Source organism: Papio anubis, chromosome 8 (assembly GCF_008728515.1).
Source record: "Papio anubis isolate 15944 chromosome 8, Panubis1.0, whole genome shotgun sequence".
Taxonomy (NCBI): Eukaryota; Metazoa; Chordata; class Mammalia; order Primates; family Cercopithecidae; genus Papio; species Papio anubis.
In genome coordinates this window covers 2,931,858-2,958,662 of record NC_044983.1, presented here as the reverse complement: position 1 = coordinate 2,958,662, position 26,805 = coordinate 2,931,858, and the positions used below count along the sequence as shown (strand labels likewise).

Genomic DNA, 26,805 nt, shown 5'->3' with positions numbered 1-26,805 from the left:
CAAGGCAGATGTTTGAGCGCCCCCACCTTTTTTTTTTTCATTTCAGTTATTTACTGAGACTGGATTTGGATCATTGAAGACATGATTCATGCCAGTGACATGATAAAACAAGTGAAGGCTGTTGGTATTAATGGACTGGGTTTAATAGTTTGACAAAATGATGAATAGATGTGTATCATGTACTGTGTATTTAGGAGGAAACAAAGCCATTAAGCTAACCTTCCAATGAAAAACTACGTTGTTTTTCTCTGGTGTAAGTGAGCAAAGTCACTACAGTATTAAAATATCTTTTCTAGAACAACGTAAAGAACAATGTATACACATCTTAAATTTGGTAGGTCACAAAAGTTAGAATGCAATCATCTTTTGATGCAACAAGAAAATAATATTATAAACAATAAAAATTAATATTTTTATTATATTATAATACAATTAATACTTTATTATTATTACATTATAATAATAAAAATTGAATGTTTTAGCCTAACATTTGGCATTGACAAATCAGTAGTGTCAACTTCACATATGAAGGACAATACAGTCTGGTTATTAAAAAATGCCCAATATGACATAGTATTTGGGCTGAAGATACTTAGAATATTATAAATGTTTCCTTTTCGATTAAAGGAATATAACACGATCACCATCAAGCTGCTATCGTAACTCATTTTTAGCTGTGGGACACCAGAGAAATAAACAACTTTCACTGGAAGAGGATTTTAGTGCTTTTTTTCCCCTAAGGTAGACATTAAGCTGCTGTAGAGTGACATGAAGCTGTTGCAGAGTGCTTGCAGCTCTTTCCAATATGTAGAGACATTTTATTTATGAATATTTATACAAAAAAGGAATTCTGTCAAGATGACTGGTCTGTATCACTTGAGAATGACATTACTTAATTAAAGAACAAATTGCATTTTTTTTGCTAGTAAATGTCCATACCTATTGTCACTGTTTGCCTTGTAATCTGTTTTTTGAATTAACTTTGGGCTGATGGTTTTGTCCAAGGTGTTGGATGAAGAGCACTGTGAAAGAAACTGGTATGTTGTTTTTAAGTTAATAATATGTTTAATAAATGTGTGATTTTTGAATGAAAAAAAAAGAACAACCCTAAGTTGTAATCCCAATATGTGGGTATTGTTTCTTTAGCTAAAACTACTACTAGTCAGTGAAGCAAAGCAGTCATTAACAATTTATTTATGTGGGCCTACTCTATGCTGGGCACCATGAGGACTTTACATGATTAAATGCAGTCTATATACATTATAAAAAAGGGAAAGCAAACCAGAGCCATACTAGCTTGATACTCATAGATGGTGATAGGTTTATATTGCTAGATTCATCTAGTCATATCTAGTATTTATAGGTCATTTAAACCTATCACTATAGTGACCTGTGGTACTATATAATCTATATATATCACTATATATCACTATATATACTATATATATATCACTATAGTGACCTAGTACTGTAGGTTTATAGTACTATAAACACACATATAAATGTACTATATATACATTTATGTATATGTACATTTAAATGTTGCTAGTACAAATACTATATATAGTACATATAGTACATATAAACCTACAGTACTATATGTACTATATGGTTTCCAGCACCTGCTAACTGTGTTCCCAGGCCACCCAGGCAGGAGGGTGATGGGGACAATTCTCCACAGGTCTCTTGTACATCTCGTTAGCTAATGTACCAAACTGACCTTTCGGCCTGAATTCTTTCTTCCAAGTATGTAGCAAACAGCCTTGGAAGGGAGAGTTGGATATGTACCTCCTCTCTAGCACAGAGACTCTTGCATCTCTGTAGTATACAGTACATGTAGTACATATAAACCCACAGTACTAAGTCATATCTAGCACTAGGTCATATTAACACTGGGTTTATATGACCTATAAATAACCCAATGTAGAGAAACAGGTTATGTCTATGAGTACCAGGCACTGTTTTAATCATTTCACATCAGTTAAATCTTTGCGCTCTTGTAACAAACCTATGAAGTGCTGCTGTCATGCGCAGAGTATAGATGGGAGCTTGAGTACCTTTCCCAAGGTTGCTCGGTTGGTCCGTGATGGAGTCGGCACTGAAGATGGTCCTTTTATGCCCATCCACAAGGTTACCCACGTGGAACTAGCATAAAGTGTCTGTCCTGCTTTCAGCTGTGCTTTGCCAGGGGATTCCCATAAGCGGGTATACAAAGCCAAAGAAAGGTCCCATCCCTACCTAATCTAAATGCATCATCATTGTGTGCAGATGATAAATACGTTTAGAAAATTCCTATTCAAGTGACAAAAGGAAATGTCTCCGTGCTAGATAGGAGGTACATATCCGCCTCTCTCTCCCAAGGCTGTTTGCTACATGCTTGGAAGAAAGAGTTCCGGCCGAAAGGTCGGTTTGGTACGTTAGCTAACGAGATGCACAAGAGACCTGTGGAGAATTGTCCCCATCACCCTCCTGCCTGGGTGGCCTGGGAACAGAGTTAGCAGGTGCTGGAAACCATTGCATGATGATGAGGGAGGCTTGGATTCCCAGTGGCATGGGAGCGTGCACAAAGTTGTTAAGGCCTCTGTGCCTTCCAGAGCTGCTGATTCACAGAGATGAAGGGTGGACAATAATCACTAACATATTCTGAAACCAAGAAGTTCGTGATGTCGAAAGACATTTTAGAAATGAACGTAACATTTGCGTGATTGTACTATACTGCTTTAAAGCCCTTTATACCCACAGGCTGTCGGCTAGATGGGGTTTACCACCATTTGATGGCTGCCAGAAAGAGGCCGTCACAGGCTGGCAAAAACGCTGTGCTGTGTTGAACTATCAAGTTTATCGGTTTATAAAATATCAGTAGATTGACATCCTCGTCTTTCATATAACAGTTCTAAACATATACTTGAGTAAAGATGGGAATATTAGCACACATTTCTGTCAATATATGAGTTTTTAAAATATATATCTCCACAGAAAGATATGGTGCTATTTTCTTTGAAATGGTACAAGCATGTAACAACCAAAAATAATATTTCTACACAGCCAACACTTATATTGACATTTCAAAAGAAAAAGAAATAACCTGATGCTATGTATAATATTATGCCTAGAAAAAATTTAAATGTTGCTAGAAAAAGCTTTTCAAGGTGTGTATATTCATGTTAGCACCTTTTCAAGCATATTTGTGATATTACCTGGGATTCTTTATGTTTGGAATCAGAGAACAAGTAATACATGTAAAATAGAAGAGTTTGTTTGTTCTATATTAATATAATGCTGAAAAGAAAACAAGAAAAATGCATTTTAAGGGATATATTTTTGCTCTATAGTACATATATATTTAACTGTTAAAATAATATTCATTTGAGAATGTTTTAAATTATTTGCTTTAACCCTGTAAAATTTCCTTTTTATTAAGTCCAAAAATGTTGAATGACATCAATTTCATGTAGTTCAAAATTGTCAGGAGCTCTCTCATGCTTTTAAGTTCTGCTCAGCCATTTTCATCTTGGTTAAGGAAATTACTATTTATTTCTTGTACAGAAATATTCGTAATTTATTTACTGATATGAAGAAAAATGTTTTGCAGTTTTAGGCGAGAAAGGGAAGGAAAAATATGACACTCGAACTTCTGTAGAAACATTCAACACATTTTAAAATGTTCATGATGCTGCAAAACATTTCCTTTAAATGTTTTATATTAAAATATTACTCAGAAATATTCTAACCAATTATTTTCCACAAAACATTCAAATCACCTATTAATTTATATTATTATTATTATTATTATTTTGAGCTGGAGTCTCACTCTGCCACCCAGGCTGGAGTGCAGTGGCACAATCTCAGCTCGCTCTAACCTCTGTCTCCTGGGTTCAAGCAATTCTTTTGCCTCAGCCTCCCAAGTAGCTGGGACTACAGGCTCCTGTCACCAAGCCAGGCTAATTTTTGTATTTTTAGTAGAGACGAGGTTTCATCATGTTGGCCAGGCTGGTCTCGAACTCCTGACCTCATGATCTGCCTGCCTTGGCCTCCCAAAGTGCTGGGATTACAGGCATGAACCACCGTGCCCGGCCCAATTTGTAATTATTTTATATATATATAAAATATATATAATATATAATATATAAATAATATAATATAATAATATAATATATTATGTATTTACATAATTTATATTTATATAAATAAATATATATTGTGTATTTATATAATTAATATTTACAAAAATAAATATATATATTATATATTTATATAATTATAATATATAATAAAAATATAGCATATATTATATATCATATATATATTTCAATGGGCTATCTACACCTTGATTTTCCCTTTCACGCAATAAGAGTGAAAATCCATTTGAGAAACTAAAGATTCTCCGAGCCATATATTAGTTAATAGTAGCCAGGTGAAGTTAATATTTTTGATGGCAGTATTTGGCTGCATTAACATTTTGGTGGAGATATTAGAAATGAGGAAATAAACAGAACATAAAATTTGAATGTTCTTTTCTTATTTCAGTCTTTCTATCTTCCCCAAATTCTAGAGCCTGACTTCTCACTCTGAACTAGGAGGAGGAGAAGTAGAGGTAAGAGACAGGAGAGCCTTCTGGACCAGGCCATAGGAGACTCCTTTTCACCCCTCAGTGGTCTAAGGACATTACTGAGGTTGGAGTCACTTTCTGGATTCTCAGTGAAACCTGCTTGGAAACTACCCATCTTTCGAGAGAATTCCATGCTATGGCTATGTTTATTAAACCCAGATTTATTTTTAGAAGAGGAATACATGTTTGATTGGATATTGGAGACTGCACATCTAATATGAATGCTAATATTTGGCAAAGCATATATCAGTGCTAACCGACCTTAAATTTAAAGGCAGTCTCCATAAATGAACTCTAACCTCTGTGTTTTAAGGCCATGCTGTAACTCATGTTGCTATAGACAGGAAAATATTTTGAAAGACCTTAGGCATTTGAAATGCCTTTCTGAATCCACATTTCTTAAAGGTTCTAAAATGCACACTAGGTCATTTAGGGCTTATAATCTCAGGAAATGGAAAACGCCTCCTCAGGTTAGTACAGGTGGTGGAAGTTTGTTGTCATAATGTATGAGGAAAAAAATAAGGAGGAAAAGAAGGAAAAAGGAAAGAAGGAAGGAAAGAAGGAAGGAACGAAGGAGGGAGGATGGGAAAGAAGAAATGAAAGAAAGAAGGAGGAAAGGAAGGAATGGGAAAGAAGGAGGAAAGGAAGAAAGGGATGGAAGGAAAGGAGGGAAGGGGGAGGAAGGAAGGAAGGGAAGGGAAAGGGGAGGAAGGAAGGAAGGAATGGAAGGGGGAGGGGAAGGAAGGAAGAAGAAGGAAAGGAGGAAGGGAGGGAGGGAGGGAGGGAGGGAGGGAAGGAAGGGCCAAGAAATGGCTTCCAGCACCTTATGTATTTTAGTCATTTGTAGAGTAAATCAGATTTTCCTGTATTGTTTCTAGTGTTCAGAGAAAGTGACAAGTCAGAAACACAACATGACGTGAGGCCCGTAGATGGAAATTCTGGCTTGGTTGGGGTGAGCTTGGGCTTCGTTGCTCCTCTGTAACTCGCAAATAAATACAAAAACTAGTGACACCCTCCTCTCCTGTCTCAGTGTCGTGAGTGGGGATCCACGTAGAGTAAAATTACTTACAGGATTACATACACAATGTGAAAAGAGCTCTTTAAACAGGTGTGTGTCCGTGGGAGCAGCCGCACTCTACAGTGTCTGCCTATGGTGGTGGGTGACTGGGGAGTGCTGGCAGGTACAGGGAACAGCCCAGGAGAGATTGAGCTAAGATATTTTTGTTAGGAAGAACGAAGTGTTTTCTTTAAAAATGTAGCACAGAGGTACTCAGGCTGTTTCGCGTTGCCTCCTGACTGTAACTCCACTTTGTCTTAAGTCTTAGGGGAGGTGTACGTATTCACTGCAGCCGCCTTTCAGTGTTAGGGCCATCCCCGGGCAGAAATGGGAGCTCGGTGGAAAGCCATTTCCAAGGCCCTCCTTCCCTTTCTCCCCAGTGCCCCTGGCTCACGCTTTGCCTTCTTTCTTCTGTGATGTTCCACTCATGTTTTTGCTCCAGTTCTTAACTTCAGCTTCATGTATTCTACCATCCTCCATATGTCTCAGTTTTATCTTATTCCCTTAATCTATAATGTTTAATGTCATGAAATGGGAATTTCCCTATAGACTATATTTTTGCTTGCTTTTCACTTTTTCCTAAGTATGATACTGTGGGAAGAAATAACTAAGAATATAACAGAAGCATCCTAGTTTTCCTAAATAACCCCTTGTTAAACTATTATGCATTGATTTTTATAACCTTTTGCATTTATGTGTGGTATGTATATATTAAAATTTATATATGCATATAAATTATGTATGTACATATATTTATGTGTTTTTATATATAATGTGTTTGTATACATATATATTTGTACCTCAAGACAGAGGATTTTTTTCATTAGGACTTAGTGTAACTATTTCCAGTTTTTCTTGTAAACAAATAAAGTCCTCTCAGCTTTTAGTTTTTCAGCCTAACTGTAAAATGATGTCTGTGCTTATCAGGCCACTACTCCTAAGTCCCTTTGATCTCTTGGTTGGCTTTTTCTCTAACCGTTAGTGATATGTAGAAAACCTGGCAACTATGGAAAACAGTTAAAAAAAAGGACAAAAAAACCATGGGCAATTTCATCAGCCAGAAACCACATCAAATCTTTTTCTTTATTCCAACTATTTTTCTTCCACCTGTTAAGAGAAAACTTTTGACCCATGAAATTTAGCAGAGTTTATTTGAGTAAATAGATGTATCAATCAGACAGCCTTCAAATCCAGGAAAGGTCTGGAGAGATCCACTCAGCAATGTGGGCAGCGGCACTGATAGAAAAAGGAAGGGACATGGGGAGGCAGTTGGAGGAGCCACTGCTGGGCACCTGCCCGACTGGGGCATGGTCTGACTAGTCTGGGGCCTGTGATGGGCTGAAGCAAGGCTGCTGTGATTAGCTGAGACTCAGTGACTTGTTACAAGGACATCCTCTTGAGTAGAGTTGCAGTTTGTTATGTACTGAGTGAGGCTGCAGTTCACTGTGTAGGAATTCAAAGTACAAAGGCAACTCTAAGCCAAATGTATTTATTTATTTATTTATTTTTATTTTACTTTAAGTTCTGGGATACATGTGCAGAACGTGCAGGTTGTTACGTAGGTATACATGTGCCATGGTGGTTTGCTGCACCCATCAACCCATCATCTAGGTTTTAAATCCCCGCATGGATTAAGTATTTGTCCTAATGTTCTCCCTCCCCTTGTCCCCTACCCCCCAACAGGCCCTGTTGTGTGATGTTCCCCTCCCTGTGTCCATGTGTTCTCATTGTTCAACTCCCACTTATAAATGAGAACATGTGGTGTTTGGTTTTCTGTTCCTGTGTTAACCATCATTCTCAGTGAGCCAAATTTATTTTAACACATGACTTTTCTTGAGGTCTGAAGTCCACAATAGCAATACAATTGATACTAAAGCTTGTCTCTTTCTAACAATCAGTAATGCATGAACAACAAAAATGCCTTATCTATAGCATCAATTGGTATCTTACCAATAAAACATTACTTTTGTGTTGAACATAGATTATCAACAATTTTATCATATTGTTTATTCAATCAATGGTATATTAATAGGAAATTCACAACTAAAAGAGAATGTTTTCACCTGTGAAACCGTGTGGTCACAGGAAATTTAAAAATCAAAGTTTGCTACAGTAAGTGTTATAGATTATTCATAAAGAACTTTCAAAATAAAATATCTTAAGATATGGTTTTTTTGTAGAAATTGTGGCCTAGAAGTAATAGTTGAAAGAGAACAAGGAATAAAATAAATTTGTTGAGTTTCTTTTAAATGAATATTCAGAAGTATCAACTTGCTGTGGTATTACTCTCTTGGACTTGAGTAAAAGTGGTATTTTATTTAAGGGCACTTTTACCTAATTTGCATGTCACATACTGGTAATGCCAGTGACTTATGAGGAAAATTTTAGATTTTTAATGAAGGATGTAAGAGATTAATTTTTTAAAAAATATTCTTTTAAGGGTGTGCAAGTGAAATTTTGTACCAAAACTAAGCACTTGACTCTGAAGTAAGGTAGAGGTTGAGGATGCACAGAAGAGGAGAAAATGTAGTGAGTTACAGGAGGTTGAGTGTAGACACCTTTGTGGGAGTGTGTGTGACAGGGAGTGCAGGAAGACACGGTTTTCAGGCTTCTGATAATGAGTGACTAGAAACTACTTACAGACATGTGAATCAGTAGACTGGGGTAGGTGTTTGGGGGTTGTAAAATGTTCTGTTTTTATTTGAATTCAGTATCCTCTCACAAGAGTCACAGTTCTGTTATCGGATTTTTGCCACATTATTTTATTGGGCCAAGATAAAGGACATTCTTTGTGACAGCCTTATTGACCACAGCAAATCAGGGCCCACCATTCCGTGGGGGCTGTTGGCACTGTTTTTGTATGAACGCAGGGGTGCATGGAGATGCAACTACAAAGACTGGACCTTTTTTTTTTTTTACCACTCCTTAGGGAAAACGGTCTCGCATCCTCTTGGTTTATATTATTTGGGATTTCTCCTCTCAAATTGCATCATAGAGTATTCAAACTCAACGTTTTTTGTATGTTCTCTACCTATCATTTTTAAAAAAATATTAAATAAAATGATAATTTGCACAAATTTCTGGAAATCTCCACTCTTCAGCTGTCATCCTTCAGTTAACGAAGGACCAGATGAACTTTAATATTAATATTTATTTCAGTCCTCACTTTTCTTTTTACTCCTAATTTCCACTCATACATGTTTATCTCCTCTCTTTCTTTTTGTTGTGGCAATATATTTTCTTGGCAGGCTATTTTTCAAAACATACACACATATAATTATAATATATATATACACACACACACACACACGTAGTGTCTAATTTGTCAGACACTATACTAAAAAAAATTCTAAAAAGAGAGTGTTTACAATAAATGAGCCTATAGCATAGCCAAAAAAAAAAAAGAGAGATGTGAGCAAACAATCAAACTAGCCTAAGATAATTACAAATTGAACCAAATACCGTTTTCATGAAGAAAGAGGTCATCATGAAGAATTTGGAAATTGCTACTGCAGATGGTGTCAGCTCAAAGAAAATTTCTGATTCCGTTGTGTGAACCAAATTGGAATTTTTGGCTGGGCACAGTGGCTCATACCTGCAATCCAAGAACTTTGGGAGGCTGAGCATGAGGACCACTTGACCCAAGACTTCAGGACCAGCCTGGGCCATATGATGAGACCTTGTCTGTATAAAACAACAACAAGGAAACAAGAAACAAAAAAAGAAAGAATAAAGCTGAGTTATTCTTGGCAGAAATAAAGTTTGTAAAGGATAGTTCAGGTTATTAAAACCAATTCTAGAAGCATGTTTTTTGGTGAAATTAAATGCATTTTATTTAAAATATGCAGTGAGATTCAAGTTGAGTTATGAATTTATGAGGCTAAAGCTTTTAAGAACTTTTCAGAAATGATAGTTTTGCCAGAAATTCTAAGAGTATTTAGGCTGGAGAAAAATATTATTTTTATCATTGGGTTAAATATTTGAGTATTCACATAAATTTAGAATAATTGCTTCAACCTAAAAAATACTTGAGAGAAATAAAGCTAAGGATTACTTTTAAATTAGCAATTTTTCTTCACATTTTAAACTTCATTGTTACTGTTGTGGCAATATCAAAAAACTTGCGTTTTTCAATATATTTTCACATAGCACTTGTAAATCACTGAGAAAAGACTAATAAGATGTTTGTAACATTTTGGTTATGCCTGACTCAATTATAATAAACTTGTATAGAATTTGAATGTAGGTTGGGTGCAGTGGCTCATGCCTGTAATCCCAGCACTTTGGGAGGTCAAGGTGGGAGGATCACTTGAGGTCAGGAGTTCAAGACCAGCCTGGCCCATGTGGTGAAACCCCATTTCTACTAAAAATGCAAAAATTAGCTGGGCATGGTGGCAGGCATCTGTGTCCCCATAGTCCCAGCTACTTGGGAGGCTGAGGCAGGAGAATCTCTTGAACCCAGGAGGTGGAGGTTGCAGTGAGCTGAGATCGCGCCACTGCCCTCCAGCCTGGCAGCCTGGGAGACAGAGTGAGACTTTGTCACACACAAAAAAAAGAAAAAATAGAATTTAAAATATATCACTATGATTCTGATAAAAACTATGGTCTCTCCAGTTAATTCTTCCCAGCTCAATAAATTAATCAATTTGATCAATTTTCTTGGTGATTGATTATAATTAATGATAGCTACCGAAGCTTCATAATTAGAGAAACGGTTCTAGTTTCTAATTTTGTGTAATTTATTTTAAATCATCTTGCACTTTTCAAAGAATATATACCCACATACAATTCAGACTTTGCATATATTTTCAGTATATTTACAAAGTCCTTCAAGTCCACCCTGGTAATAGTATACTACTAGTAGTACTGTTGCTGTCACTATTACAAATACTACTACTCCTTCTTAAGTATCTACTGTATTCTAGGCCCTTTTCTAAGGATATGAATAGGTGGTCTCCTTTAAGACTTGTTAAACTGTTGGTGGGACTGTAAACTAGTTCATCCACTGTGGAAGACAGTGCAGTGATTCCTCAAGGATCTAGAACTAGAAATACCATTTGACCCAGCCATCCCATTACTGGGCATATACCCAAAGGATTATAAATCATGCTGCTATAAAGACACATGCACACATGTGTTTATTGTGACACTATTCACAATAGCAAAGACTTGGAACCAACCCAAATGTCCATCAATGATAGACTAGATTAAGAAAATGTGACACATATATACCGTGGAATTATGCAGCCATAAAAAAGGATGAGTTCATGTCCTTTGTAAGGACACGGATGAAGCTAGAAACTGAGCAAACTATCATTCTGAGCAAACTATCACAAGGACGGAAAACCAAACACCACATGTTCTCACTCATAGGTGGGAATTGAACAATGAGAACACTTGGACACAGGGTGGGGAACATCACACACTGGGGCCTGTCGTGGTGTAGGAGGAGAGGGGAGGGATAGCATTAGGAGATATACTTAATGTAAAAGACGAGTTAACGGATGCAGCACACCAACATGGCACATGTATATGTATGTAACAAACTTGCACGCTGTGCACATGTACCCTAGAACTTAAAGTATAATAATAATAAAAACTTGTTAAACATTTTTCTGAACGTATTAGTGCAATGTGCCCATGTATTTCTGTGTGTTTTTACATTCAATGATATATAGGTATATTACATATGTGTGTTTCATAGGATTGAAGAAATGAGGGCATCTGATTTTCTGAAAATTAGTGTCCCAACTGGTTTGCAATTACACAATTACTATTCCAAGTTCCTCCCAGGATAGAATATTGAGGGAAACTACATGTAAGATTTTTATTTGCATGTGCTCATTACCCTCATGAAAATTTTCATCAACTCCAATGAGCCATATACTTTGGTGGAAGTGATTTACCCCCTTTACAGTTCAGTCTGGCCTCACACTTGCCAGGACATCTGTAATGAGACAATTGAATGCATTTTACATATGGGATCATTCCCAGATGGACTATGTGGGTGGTAGAGAAACGCTGAGATAATACGTAATGGCATCGACTTTGCCCAGCAAGATCAGTTTCATAGAGGAAGACCTTGCCATTCAAAGCAAGCACGGTCTGATCTTTTCCAAAAAAGAAAAATGATGATATGATGTATCTTTCTGTTCCAGCGGTCCCTTGCCCCAGCATTGAAACTCAGCTCTCAGAACATGTCATCTGGAGGCTGGTTTCAGGATCCTTGAATGAGTATGGCGCTCAAGTATTGCTGAGCTGCAGTCCTGGTTACTACTTAGAGGGCCGGAGGCTCGCGCAGTGCCAGGCCAATGGGACGTGGAACATAGGAGACGAGAGGCCAGGCTGTCGAGGTAAGTGATGAGGGATGCACTCCCGAAAGACACAGCATCCTAGACTATTCTAGATGGCTGCTGTCAACAGTGAGCTTCTCTAGTGGAGCTATCATCTGTCATAGTCCTATAGATCAAAAGCACAAATGGCCTGTCTTTTCATTACAATGTGACATACTTACAATGACATACGTATTGTTATGTGACATACTGAAACCACATTGCTGCTGGATTAGACATTTGATGTTGTCTTTTCCTTGTTAATGATTGTATTTTTCCAACTGTATTTCAAATCAGCTCAAAGACAAGTACAAACCTATGTGTAAAAAGATAACTCTTATGCCAGACAGGCTATTCAAGAGTTCTAATTAAGATCTTGGGAAATAGTATTAATGCTGAAGATACTGTGTTCTCAAATAATGACTGTCTTCAAAAGGGAGATGATTATTCTCTTAGGTACAAGATAAGCAGTTAAAGCGTTGAGTGAGTTTCACATTAAATACGGATAAATAGAAAAATAAAACAATGCTAGTATTGTTCAGAGCACTCTTTGATTCAGACATATCTAATATACAGTCTTTACTTGATTGTTCACAGAAAATTATCATGCATAAAAACAAGTAGTTTATAATTTATAAAATACACAACTTAGTAAGACTACATCAGAATAAAAAATGAAAAAGACAAAAGCTTGAATGTTTAACTGTCTTTGGTAATAATTTTAATTCAACTTTTAATAGAGCAAACTTTAATGAAACACATACCACAAGCTCTTCACTAGGAACACAAAGATAAATCAGGAAGGATTGCTGGCCTCAAGGAGCTCAAAGTTTTCATAATCATAATGAACATGGTCCCTGTTTCTCCAAGACAGCCCTGCCTGAAGCCTGTTTTCCAGGTGTTTATTAATGATTGCTTGTCACTCTGAACAGTGTCCTGGTTTGAATGGTTAATGACCTGGTCACTGAGTTTGCAGGGCCGTTCCTCTTTATCACACCTTTGCCGCTTAGGAAATGCCACCCTTCCCCACATTCTTGCCAGTCATGCACAGATGTATTCATCCTTGGAAGTCAATTTATCACTTGGAGATTCCGACATTACCACCAGTAAGGAGAGATTAGGAGAAGGAGTCAGGAACACTAAACTTTTGCCTACTTTAGACTCTTCCCGCCAACATCATTTTGTCGATTTCGAACCAGAAATGGGATCTTAAAAACAGTCACTTACTAACTTCTTAGAGGTGGGGTTTTACACGGGGCTTCTGCGGCTGCAACAGCCCAGTACAGCCTTTTCTTGTCTCCCCAGTTTCCCAGGGATGCCCAGCTACGGTATCCCTGTCTACCTAGAGCAGGGTCATGCCAAATGGTGTTTGCTGTGTGACAATCTTCTGTGCTCACGGCCCAATCAGCCTTCGAGAAGAATTTTCACATACAGTAGAGAGCCTTCTATTTAAGGGAATGTTAAGAAAAACCTCATTCCTGAACTACACTCGTTAGTAGCAAGGCATTGACCTCATTTGGGGAAAGAAAGCAAAGTTGGAGTTCTGCTGTCCTTGAAGTGTTTCTGCCTCCAGCCTCTGAAATTCTGGCAAGTCTGTTTTCCTGCCTCTAGTTTTCTCGACTGTATTCTGGTGCTTCTGACACGGAGTGCAGTCCAGACGCAACCCCCACCCATCATTTATCGTCACATGTCTGGTTGTCTCGGGCCACACATTTGTTTTGAAAATTGTCAGCTGCTTGCTGACTCGCGGGCTGGGCACGAACTGTTCTATCACACTTTGCTGTTTGTCTCTTGAATGTCATCATGGACATGTGGCATTTTCCAGAGTCACCGGATTCCAGCCGAAATCATTGCTGACTTTAAAAAAAAACGATGTTATTAATGTTTGTAGCTCAGGTTGTGACACTTTGGCCGAGGGAGTCCCTTTCACGCAGCTTTAACGTCTCTGAAATGGTCCTTATTTTCTCATGAAAACAGGATGTTCTGTGGTTATCTGGAATTTTTCTTACCCAAACGCTTTGTTCTCCAAAACGCCCTGGTATCTTCTGGTGGAGAGTGGTATCAGAGAACCAGATCCACTCCAGGGAAGGCAGTGTGCCGTGCACAGGGTCGGTGAGCTGGGGAAAGTTGACATGGAGTTCATCGTTACTTTTGTGACCAAGCTGAAATTTTCTGCTTGTCTTTATTTTTTTCCTCCCAAAAGGCTTGATATTGATATTGTCAATTTATTCTTATGTCTACTGACTTTTAAAAAAAAAAATTATACTAATACAGGGCTTGTCAATCTTTTTTTCTCTTTTTGGAGCATAAGTGTGCTGTCTTAGATGCCGTAGTATATGACTTTTGGTTTAAATCGGGATGCTGGTTAAAACTTTACAAGCCTTAGTGGCCCCTTTCTCCTCTTCATCTCTCTTGCCTCAATGTTTTGGAAATGACATCAGAGTACAGAAGTCTAGAAACCCCTTTACCAAGGTCATTCAGCAGACCCTCTATGGAAGGGATAGCCCAGCCTCTTTGAAAGCAACTGTTCTCGGGGGTTTTCATAAAATTTTTATTTTTAAAATTTGAGGACCTGTATTAGTTATTGATTGCTGTGTAACCAGTTACCATACGGTAAGGGCCTCACGATAGCACAGATTGGCTACAGCCCAGCTTCTGGGCTCAGATACCTGGCACATTTTGGCCAGATCCTCCACTCACAGTCTCACAGGACTGCGTTCAGGTGTTGACAGGAATGGAGGCCCAGTGAGGCCCAGTGGGGTCCAGTGAGGTCCAGTGAGGTCCAGTGAGGTTCAGTGAGGCCCAGTGGGGTCCAGTGGGGTCCAGTGAAGTTCAGTGATGTCCAGTGAGGCCCAGTGGGGTCCAGTAGGGTCCAGTGGGATCCAGTGGGGTCCAGTGAGGCCCAGTGGGGTCCAGTGGGGTCCAGTGAGGTTCATATAAGCTTCCCAAGTCTGGCTCCTGGTCAGAGTCCATGTCCTGTGGCACGTGGCTGAGGGCCTTATGTTATTGCTGCTGATAATGGAGAAGTACTAAGCTCCTGGCCCTGCGTCCCCCATCCCACCAGGCCCTCTCCTAAGTCCAATCTCTCTGACTTCAGGAAGAACTTAGTCCCTGATGAGGGCTCCCCTCACCAGGCTGTTCCCATCCAGAGCATCTCATTTTCTATTAACTCAAAGTCAGCTAATTCCTAACGTACTCAGAGTTCTGCCCTCACTCAATGGGAGAGGATCTGAGGAGATGTCTTGACTCAGGGGTGGGACACGGAGGGACCACCTTCGAATTCTGCCTACCACTAGACCCCAAAGACCTTTTTATAACTATATCATACATTAAAAACTACTATTATTTTAAAATATTCATTTGTGAATTTATTTACACTAAAATGGATATAATTTTACATGTGTATTTAAAATAACATGTCAATTACATGCTTATATAACACATTTTTATGAATGATAAGGATTCATTTTCAAACAAAGCAAAAATTAATGTGAAGAGTGTCATCGTTTTAAAAGTTTTCAAAGCTCCTTAATGTGTGGCTTAATAGAGGATGGCTGGATTCTCATAGCACCTTCTGCACTAACTTTGTCAAAATTTGTTGTTTTGGTGGAGATATGTAAAATAAAATATATTGATGGTTGCTACTGTAGTCATTGGAAAGGGAGATGCTTGTTGACCACTAAAATAATATCAGAGATGTCCAGGAGTTCTTGGATTTTATTTTTAGAAGAGCTGTTTCAGAATAACACCACAAAATACACGGTTTTAGGGCATGTGTACCTAAGGCACAGGCAGGCAGTACACAAAGCAGTGGAGGGAACAGTACAAACAGCAGTTGTCTCATGTTTCCCTCCAACACGGATTTTCATGAGTACTGGTGTCATTATCTATGTATTGTTCACAACCAGCTTTAGTGCAATATTCAATATTATTGATTTTATTTACTTGGGACAAATATTGAGTTCCTCGATATGGTAACCATCTACTCTCTTGAAAGTCACTTAATAATATCAGAGAAAACACAGGCAATATAGTAGTGAGAATTACACCACCTTTAAAACTTTGCTCCCCCAAAAGAAAGTGAAAAACACAATTTTTAAAAACTTAAAATGTAGGCTGGGCGTGGTGGCTCACTCACGCCCAACACTTTTGGAGGCCAAGGCGAGTGGATTACCTGAGGTCAGGAGTTTGAGACAAGCCTGGCCAACATGGTGAAACCCTGTCTCTACTGAAAAATACAAAAATTAGCCCGGTGTGGTGGCATGCACCTGTAATCCCAGCTACTTGGGAGGCCGTGGTGGGAGAATTGCTTGAACCCGGGAGGTGGTGGTTGCAATGAGCTGAGGTCACACCACTGCAATCTAGCCTGGGTGACAGAGCAATACTCTGTCCCTGCCCCGCACCCCCCCGAAAAAAAAGTTAAAATGTAAACATTATTTTCTGAGATCTGTAAGAAAAACAAATCAATAAACACATTACTGCATTTTTGCTGTAACACATTTTAATTTCATGCTATGCTTAAATTACATTTATCTGTCACATTTCCGACTTTGCCAGCACACACACACCACACCATGAATCCTGGTAATAGTATAATTTACTATTAAATAAGTGTGTGGTAAACCCCAGGAAATTAAAACATAGTTTAATTTCTTAATTAAAAGTAATGCATATGACACATTTTTATAAGGCCAATTTTCCACACCGTGGTAGCTTCTTCACAGAAGAAACATAGTGTCACTCTCTGCTTTGTATTGGATCAGGACCAACAGAATCTTCAAGGGTAGCATCACCCAAGTCATTGCTGCAGCTAAGAAGCAGGCATTTTCCCTTTTTGTTTATTTATTTTTTTGACTCCCCAGGGTTCATCTTCGAGTGGCCCTGGTGTAAGATCTCCCAGAACTTACTTGTTTTCAGTCACTTATTTGCTTAGGAGCTGGAAATGTTAGAATTTCCCTGTCTGCTTGTCCAGGTAGCTCCAGATGAAGAGGTGAGCCTTGATCACCTTCTAATCACATTCATAACAACTGTGGAATCAGCTGAGAAATTCACCGCTTTTTGAAGGGTTTGTGTTATTCTAACTCCAGGGTATTCTAATATGTCCCTAGAGAAAAACCCAGGTCTCCACAAGTGAATGGACAGAGACCATAATCTCACCCTTAAACAGTGAGCTCTGCAGTCCTGTCCTTCAAGAAACAATAATAGAAAATTAAAATGTAATATCTAGAGGTGCCTACACACCTTCCTAGCACAATGTCTTTATACAAGTGGAAGGCTCCTTTTCTTATTACGTTTATTTATTGTTTGATTTATTGTACGTATCTAAAAAGAGAAACATGTATCACAGAAATCCATGAATCACAAAAACTTATTTTTTGCATTTTAATATTATACACACATACTGACTCAGTGAGCTACACTGGAATTTTGTAATATTGTAGATATTCAAAGACCACGGCCTAAATTCTGGGCTGTCTTTGTCTCTGGGCTGGTCTTTGAAGATCTCCTGTTTGTTACTAGAGACAGGCCTGGATTGATCATTAAACTTATGGGAGCCTGTGTTTATCAGCAGATGTATTTCATCTATATCCGAGGAAATCACAGAGTCGACATTGTCATTTCGATCCATTGCTGGAGTGGACATCGGACATCACTCAGGACTACCTACAGTTGAATTTTCTTGATACTATTCTCACCAGTAAATGCCCAGCTAACATAAGATAATTCTCGTGACAGCTCTTTGCCCCACAGACAGCTGATTTCATGTTTGAACATTTTCACTTTGAGCGAAGCTTCCTATGTGACTTATATCCAGTGATTGATGGTGACTCTATCCCTCTAGGCCTAATAAAACAATTCCTGACTCTGGTCTACACAGAGTGCCTTCGTGTATTAGCAAACAACCATTGTGAGTCCACTGAGCCTTTTATTCATAGAAAAGAGCCCCTTCCTGCTCACATATTCCCAGCTGTTTATTCTTCGTGGAGGTCTCAGTGTTCATTTGGCTTTTTTTTTTTTTCAGCTAGAATGTATTTGAAAAGACCTACTCTTGAGTTTATGTTTATTTATCACACTCATAAATAATATTCACATTTCTGATAGGAGTGCTGTCCTTATAGGTATGAGAACTGGTATGTCACAATACAACTTTTTTTAAGTAGATATATTTCAACATGAATATAATAATAGAATTGAAGGAAAGACAAAAAAGAGACTTTCCTGTGGGAACAGAGGCAAGTGGCTTGGAATCCCCAGGGACAGTGAGAAAACACGTTGTGGATGTGGGATTACAGGTGCATTCGGGATGCTGTGGGATTGCAGGTGCATTCGGGATGCTGTCAGCCATGTGTCTTTTGTGTGCGAAGACTTGCTCCCAGAGTTCAGAGGAAGCACTGCAGACTGTGAGCATGGACACACTTTTAATGAAATGAAAAAAAAAGGCAGACTTAAGAAATTCATTTTTAGAAACTTGAGAGGAAAAACAACATAAAAATAAGGCTTTCCTTTCGGTGTATGACAAAGCCTGTTTTTAGTAGTGAGGGGCTTCCCCCTTTCAATCAGGCAAGATTTCCGAGTTATTGCTGCTATCTGTATTAATGCATTGAGTTTACTACCATACAAGGAAACCCTTGGTCTGAAATTCTATTGTTTAGCTACTGAAAAGCTAAAATTTTGCTTCATTACTTCTTCTTTACAATTGAGTAAATCTTGTTAGAGGACACACTTAAAATAGTTTTGTCACCAGAGTGTTTTTAACAGAGGCTTCAAGAATAGAAACAGCTGTACGAGCAGAGGGAGGTGCTCTTGCTGCTCTACCATGGAAGGCGAAGGTATGCAGAAACCTCCAGGAGGAATTCGACTCAGACCTCATTGTTATTTAACGTTTTTCTGACAAGCATGAAAGTTTCAAGACAAGATCCAATTATCTTAAGTTGCTAAAAATGGATCTTTAAATATCATAGTTCAAGGAGAAGTTCACACTGTTTGGGAAAAGGCTTAATGAAAAGTTCATAACAAATTGTAAAAATCTAAATCCTACTCGAATTCATTGACATTTGGTAGAGCAAACATATTAGCATATTACTAAACGCATGCGGTATGACACTGTAATAGTTTAGCAATCACCAAAACCAATAAACCATATCAACCATGGAGGCTGTCTCAGTAACAGTAATGTGCTGGTCGTGATGGACTCTCAAGCTGGACCTCCCAATTTCTGGTAGAGCCCCCCATAGAAAACACTGACTCTGGCTGTGTCTGTCTGAACATTTGAAATAGAGCCTGGGTTGTGCTATCATATCATTAAAAGGTCTGGGGCTTTTGGGAAGGCCCAGGTGGGAGGGGTCACTTGAGCCCAGGAGTTCCAGACAAGCCTGGACAACACAGTGAGACCCTCACCGCTACAAAAATGTTTTTTTTTAATGGCTGAGTGTGGTGGTGCCCATGCCCCAAGCTACTTGGGAGGCTGAGCAGAAGGATCTCTTGAACCCAGGAGGTCAGGGCTGCTGCTGGGGCTACAGCTATACCACTGCACCCTAGCCTGAGCGACAGAGCAAGACTCTCTCCATTAACAACAAAAGGGCTGGTCTTAGTGGTACATGCGTGATTTTATTTTCCTCACTTGAATTATCTCTAAAGGTTTTTCTACTTTTGATTCAATTGACTGAATATGTCCTGATTTATAATTTCATTGTTAACCCTGATCGAGCCTGCTTATGTGCAAGGGATGGCTTCTGTTTGAATCTAATGCACAAGCCTGTGCAATAGGAGCTGTATCAACCCATAACAGGGCCCAGAGACTTAGAAAATTGGCCAGTGCTGCCTGGCTCATGTCTGGCAGAACCAGGCCTGACCCTGGGTAGCCTGCAGCCGGAATCTGTGTTCTTCCTCACTGTGTTTTACTGCTTCTTATGGTTTACTGTGAATAAGGAAGGACTCAATGTTTGCCACTGCAGGCCGCAGCGAAGCACCTACACATCAGTGCTCACGTCGCACTCTTAACACTTGCTTTGAATAGCTTTTCGAACACTTTCATTCTTACCTGTTTAAAACGTATTCCACCTCTGATGATAGGTTGGGCTGGATAACCTTGTGAGTTCCTCCCTCCCCTGAGATGCTGGGATCTTCTGTGCTCAAGTGTTTATGGATCTGAAGAGCCGAGATTTCAGTGGTATAGTAAGACTGTATAATAAGGGTGACCATTAACTTATTTCCCAAACTGGAGTACTTTCATGGGTGAAAAAGGACACGATCAATATCTGTGCTGGGACAGCAGGTGTAAACATGGGGCATAGGGTCACCACATCGATGCCCACGTAAGGCCTAGTTTGTATGCACATTTTAATTTATGGAAAGGCACCAAATGCCCTTTGTAGTCAGCATTCTTACAGAGCTCATGATCCCCACAAATTATGCAAGTAACTAAAAGAACAAACTAAGCACTGCTATTGCAGTCAGAAGTCCTAGATTTGAATATCACACTACTTTATCCCAGCTGGTTGGCTTTGGTAAAGAAAATTGGTATTCCTTATTTCCTGATAGGCTCATGAGGCTTCTAGTAATTACTACTATGTAATTCTTGGGATTGATATGGACAGAAAGGTAGAGAGATAGACTGATAAATGCACTTCTGCATTTACACTTTGTATACTGTGTATTTTTTCAAGAAGGGTTCAGCTATACCTATCAGGATGAAAATAAAAACACTAATGGGTTGAGGCACAGTGGCTCATGCCTGTAATCCCAGCACTTTGGGTGGCCAGGGTGGGCAGATCACTTGAGGTCAGGAGTTTGAGATCAGTCTGGCCAACATGGGAAAACACTATCTCTACTAAAAATACAAAAATTAGCCAGGCATGGTGGCGGGCGCCTGTAGTCGCAGCTACTCAGGAGGCTGAGGCAGGAGAATCACTTGAACCTGGGAGGCAGAGGTAGCAGTGAGCCAGGATAGCACCACTGTACTCCAACCTGGTCAACAGAGTAAGACTCCATCTCAACAGCAACAACAACAATGAATGGGTAATTGGAGAATCTAGAATGTTTTAGAATCCACTTTGAGCTTTTAGGTTTTTGTTTCAGGAGTATGAAGATGGAAAATTAAGGTTCTTCGGTGACTGGTCTATCCAGCCCTAAGCAGACACCTCTCCACCATGTTCTTAGTGAAAATTAAGACTAAAAATAGTGGTTTTTGTTTGTTTTTGTTTTGCACAGGAGGAATCTGCATAACCGAATTGAGGTTCACTTTATTGTTTTTTTCCTTCTAGTTATCTCGTGTGGAAGTCTTTCCTTTCCCCCAAATGGCAACAAGATTGGAACGCTGACAGTTTATGGGGCCACAGCTATATTTACGTGCAACACTGGCTACACACTTGTGGGATCTCATGTCAGAGAGTGCTTGGCAAATGGGCTCTGGAGTGGCACCGAAACTCGATGTCTGGGTAAATTCATCTATGTTCTGGCACTTACTTAATTCGAATAAACCTTAGAAATAGATTATAGCTGTGTAACACATATGACTTCTTGCTATAATGCCTTAAATCCTGCCTAGGGTCGAAATGCTGCACTTCCGAAAGTAATTTTTTTCTTTGGATATCTACAGGGATTTGTTTTTAATCCGAGCAATAAATGAAATATATTGTCTTACGTGCCACAGAGGCAATCTTACAAGAGTGCTGAGAATATACCTACACTCAAATGCCATGATGATTTTAGGACACACAAAAATGAATTTCAAAAATATTGTACATTTTATGTTTTTAAAAATTCTTTAATTATGTCAATGAATTGAAGTTATATTCATCCAAATTGACATAAGTACAGTGAATTATTTAAAGTGTTCCATGTCTACAATAATTTGATCTTCTTTTTTTATAACTTAAAATATTCTGCATAATTTAAAAAAATGGATTGAAAAATGTTTCCACTGGAAGATGCTTTGAATAAATGTATGAAAAATCTTGAATAAGCTGTTTAAAGCACCACTGTTACTAAAGAGTGATCTTAGTAGGTCTCCTGGTCATTTGTAAAATACCTTACCTGCCTTTGGTTCTTCTGAACCTTCTCCATTTTCTTCTTCTTCTTTTTTTTTTTAATCACTCGAAGCCATAGAAACTGGAAGCTTTAAGCTTCTGAATCTCATGGGCTAGGATCACTTCAGGAACTAAGCCAGGCCCAGTAAACTTCAAATAGCAAAACCTGTCCTTCTTTTCATTTGGGAGAATCTGAAGAAACAGGATGAAAGGAAGGTAGTGACCCTAGACAAAAACCAGCCACCAAAAAGAGGTTGTCACACTTGTCTGTGAAACATTAGCTGCTTATTTAAAATTACTGCAGGACTTACATGAATGCCGCTTGGTTTCTTCACTCTTTCTCGCTCTCTCTAGTGTATTATTGAATATATTTTGTGCATTATATATTATTGAACACAGTTATATATATGAGTGTGTGTAGATGTGTCTGTCGTTGGATGTCCTCATTACAGTTTTCAGTAGACGATGACATTTCCTTCGACTATGTATGCTTCTTCATGTAGAGAGTCACAAGTCCTTCTGGGAGTTTCCATGCATTCCTAAATATCCTTCTGAAATTGGCTGGCTATGGAACAGCACTCTCCTTTAGGCAGCTTTGGTGTGGACTAGCTCTTCTGTCTGGAGCTTGGTCCTCTCGAGGAATCAAGTCCTACCAGGAGGGAACTAGGTGGTCCAAGACACTTATATCTAACAGTATGTACCACATCTCTGTTAGTAATTGTAAACATGAAAATTAATAGCAACTTACACTTGATTGCTGCTCTACTGCTTACAAACATCCCTAATCTCATCATTTTGGTCATTACCACTTCAGGATGCAGGAAAGGCCTTCAGTGTTGCTTTGGGAGTTTAAGTGACACATTCGGTTTACATAACTGTTAAATGATGGGTCAGCTTGGGGCTTATTGATCCCTGATAAGCCTTTATCTATCTTGTGTTATTCCTCTGTCTGAAAGTTAAGGCTTTGGAGTAGAAAGGATGGGACACATGTTGAATAGCTGGCTGCCTGGAGATGCCCCCAAACATGCCTCAGTGCTATGCAATACATTTTAGAAGCTTTTGAAAGATGATTTGCTTATAAATGAGTCTATTTGCTCAGAGGAAAATAAGGAAGAAGAGAAATGCTCAGGTTATAATGTGTAAGACGTTTGTGTTGTAGATAGATAGTTGATACAGCATATAAGGAATAATAAAATTGGAAGAGATATAGAGTAGTTAAAGGGAAAAAATACAAAAAAGATTAGAAATGACACATAAATGTGTAAATACTAATGGATAAACCATGGGTAATTCGTTTAGCACAAACATTTTGAAAGTTAATAAATATAGTTTTGCAGCTACCACTAACTGGAAGGGTTGAGATTCATAACGTGTGAAGCATGGTAATGAAGCACATCCCTTTACCAAAGACATCTTTTGTGGGGGGGGTGACAGCATGTGGAACTCGGCAAAAATGTATGTCCACAAGAAACCATAAAGTTGTATGTGAGACTCAGAGGAAAATAGGGATGAGTGAGTAAAAAGATAGGAGAACAGAGATGATACTGCTTGAGTAGATTATATGACTCTAGGATAGATGAAGGGAACAGAGGCTGCAATCCTAAATGTACACAAATATTTAATAGAGTAGCAATTGGATACCTCCATAATCCAAATATCAACTAGGTGCCATATTTGGAGACAATGATTATAAATGATGATATTTATTGATGAGTTAAAATGCACATGGCATTTGTGAGATTTATCTGATTAGAACATACAGTAAGTGCTTATTCCTTTGACATGCAGATAAGAAAGAAAGCATAGAGAAGTGAAGAATTTGCCCAACATGGTAAAACCGAGAATACTATCATGCTAATCTAGACCAATAAGGAAGAGTGTGTTGTGTTAACTGGAAGCGAAATGAACTCTGCAACCTGGATTAGTCCCATCTGGAGGTGCATGCAAGGGGCAGGTGCAAGGGTCTTTGTGCCTTAGTTCTGCCTGGTTAATTGTGTCCTTCATCCCGTACTGCCAGGATGCTGATGCGCTCTCGCCTATCAGTCTTGCTATTGCTTTTCTTCCATCTCTTAACTTGTTATTGAATTAACCCTTTCCCTGTTTCCATGACTATGGCCCTTTTGAAAATCACTCTGGGTTTCCACCAAGCTAAATGTCCTTGAGTAACCTTCAGGTTCATCTGGAGTAAACCCCATGCCGGGGTAAACGATAGTTGTAGTAGGGAAGTGACTGGTACTACAGAGGCAGTTGGTAAGGATATATTTCTTTAAATTCTGAAAACAATCTATATGATCATGACTTTAACACTAAAAAAGATGACCCCTTGACAAAACAAAACATCCCCCAAAACTATAACTATAAAAAACCAGGCCTGGCCCTATGGCTCACGCCTGTAATCCCAGCACTTTGGGAGGCCGAGGCGGGCGGATCACAAGGTCAGGAGATCAAGACTATCCTGGCTAACATGGTGAAACCCCGTCTCTACTAAAAATACAAAAAATTAGCCGGGCATGGTGGTGGCGCCTGTAGTCCCAGCTACTCGGGAGGCTGAGGCAGGAGAATGGTGTGAACCCAGGAGGTGGAGCTTGCAGTGAGCCAAGATCGTGCCACTGCACTCCAGCCTGGGCGACAGAGCGAGACCCGTCTCTCAAAAAAGAAAAAAAGAAAAACAACAACAACAACAACAAATCACCCAATCGGGAAAAAATGGGAAATTACCCAAAGAAACAGAAACAGCTACACCAGATTTTCTATAAGAAATTCAATTTTCAAGCAAAACAACTGTCCCAGGACATATTGAAGAGAATGAAATGCATTTTTTAAAGACAGTGTCTTGAGAAACAAATCCATCACAAATTGGAAATGATGTGAAGTGTTAGGAACCCCAAGAAGGCTGCCTCAATTATGCTTAAAACAAGAACCAAATTCATTCTTGAAGCTGGTATGAAAATGGATGATTATTCAGTTTTTTGTTTTGCTTTGTTTTTGTTTTTCATTCAGAAGCTGGGTCTTCCTAAATTGCCCAGGCTGGTCTGGAACTCCTAGGCTCAAGCAATCCTCCCACCTTAGACTCCCAAAGTGCTGGGATTATAGGCGGACATTTTTAAAATCAGAAACTGGCACCCTCCAAAGATAAGAAGCTTATAAAAGAGAACTTCAGAGTTCTCAATGAAGTTGTGTCTCCTGCCCAGGAGAATTTCATCTGAACCAGCTGAGGGGACTAAAAATCACACTGCTGAGTTACTGGCCGTGTTCTTGGTGAGACATTATGGAAAGGAAGAACCCTAGAGGGAAACTCATATCTAGTGTGATTGTTCACACAACAGGAAAAGAAGCTAGCTGTCCAAAACCGTGAATTGACTTGATGATATACAGAGCAGATACTGCAGCATACTCATCATAAGTAACTTAGGAAATGTATTTTCACAAAGCACTCATAAAGTTTCACAAGACACCATGTGAGTCTGGATCCATTTTGTTTCTGTTTAATATTGTTATGAGACGGGTATTTGTAAGTACTATTCAGAAATGGTGTTTCTGAAGCAAAAATTTTTATTCCTATCTTCCATTAGGGCATAATAATGATTCTAGCTGAAAGAGTGAAAATAATATTGGATGATGGATTCAGGATCTCAAATTCTCATGATAGGCCAAACAAACGAATAGAATCAAAATTAATGTAAAATTTTTCTCAGAGTAAAAATAATTTCAACGTATATGATGACAGGAAGTTCTGAGTTCGTAGTATACAGGCAGGGAACTTGGGAGTTTGGGTAAGAGCAGGCTCATACGCGATGAGTGCTCCCATGCGATGCTCAGCCTGAATCTTATTAATAAGATTCCTCCCATCCTCTGTTTGCCCAGGAATCCCATATCCAGAATCATGACTTCAGTTTTTTAATAGTTTAAGTGGGCTCTTGAGGAATTGCTATGTATCTGTGGGGATGGATCTGGTACCTATGATCTTTGAGGACTATTTGGAATTTTTTTTTTTTTTTTTCCTGAGATGGAGTCTCACTCAGTTGCCCAGGCTGGAGTGTGGTGGTGTGATCTCAGCTCACTGCAACCTCCCCCTCCTGGGTTCAAGCAATTCTCCTGCCTCACCCTCCGGAGTAGCTGGGATTACAGGCACCCGCCACCACACCCAGCTAATTTTTAGCATTTTTAGTAGAGATGGGATTTTACTATGTTGGCCAGGCTGGTCTGGAACTCCTGACTTTGGGTGATCTGCCCGCCTCAGCCTCCCAAAGTGCTAGGATTACAGGCATGAGGCACCACGCCAGGCTGGAAAATTTTTGATATTACTTTGACAGAGAGAAAAGTAAGGTCATTCGTAACTATTTTCACATATTTAAAATATTATCAGGTGAAAGATGGAAGAAACTAGTTGTGGGAAGTTGTTTTCCCTATCAGTGCCAGCCCTGACTGAGGGGTAGAGTCAGCATGAAGACCGTGCTGAGATCGACACATTTTAATCAGGAATATGTGGGTGGGAAAAAAGAAACAAACATAAAGTTAATTGTGTATATCTGCCAAGGCAAGGCCTAGGTTGAAGCAGACATCACATGTGCATACTTCCAATTGCACATGGGTTTGTAATAGCAGTGTATTTGTCTGTTCTCACGCTGCTAAGAAAGACATACCTGAGACTGGGTAATGTATAAAGGAAAGGGGTTTAATGAACTCACAGTTCCACCTGGCTGGGGAGGCTTCACAATCATGGTGGAAGGTAAAGGAGAAGCAAAGGCACATCTTACATGGTGGCAGGCAAGAGAGCTT

The 26,805-nt window shown here is 39.1% G+C and overlaps 1 protein-coding gene across 5 annotated transcripts in view; it reads left to right on the top strand.

Moving 5' to 3' along the window:
* Positions 1–26,805, top strand: part of CSMD1 (CUB and Sushi multiple domains 1) — a 2,034,404-nt gene that overhangs the window by 1,934,241 nt on the left and 73,358 nt on the right. For all 5 annotated transcript variants that reach the window (XM_031669914.1, XM_031669913.1, XM_031669915.1 and 2 more), the window contains 2 exons: positions 11,825–12,019; positions 21,262–21,435. In XM_031669914.1, coding sequence (XP_031525774.1) covers positions 11,825–12,019; positions 21,262–21,435 — 369 coding nt within the window. The remainder of the gene's footprint in view (positions 1–11,824; positions 12,020–21,261; positions 21,436–26,805) is intronic.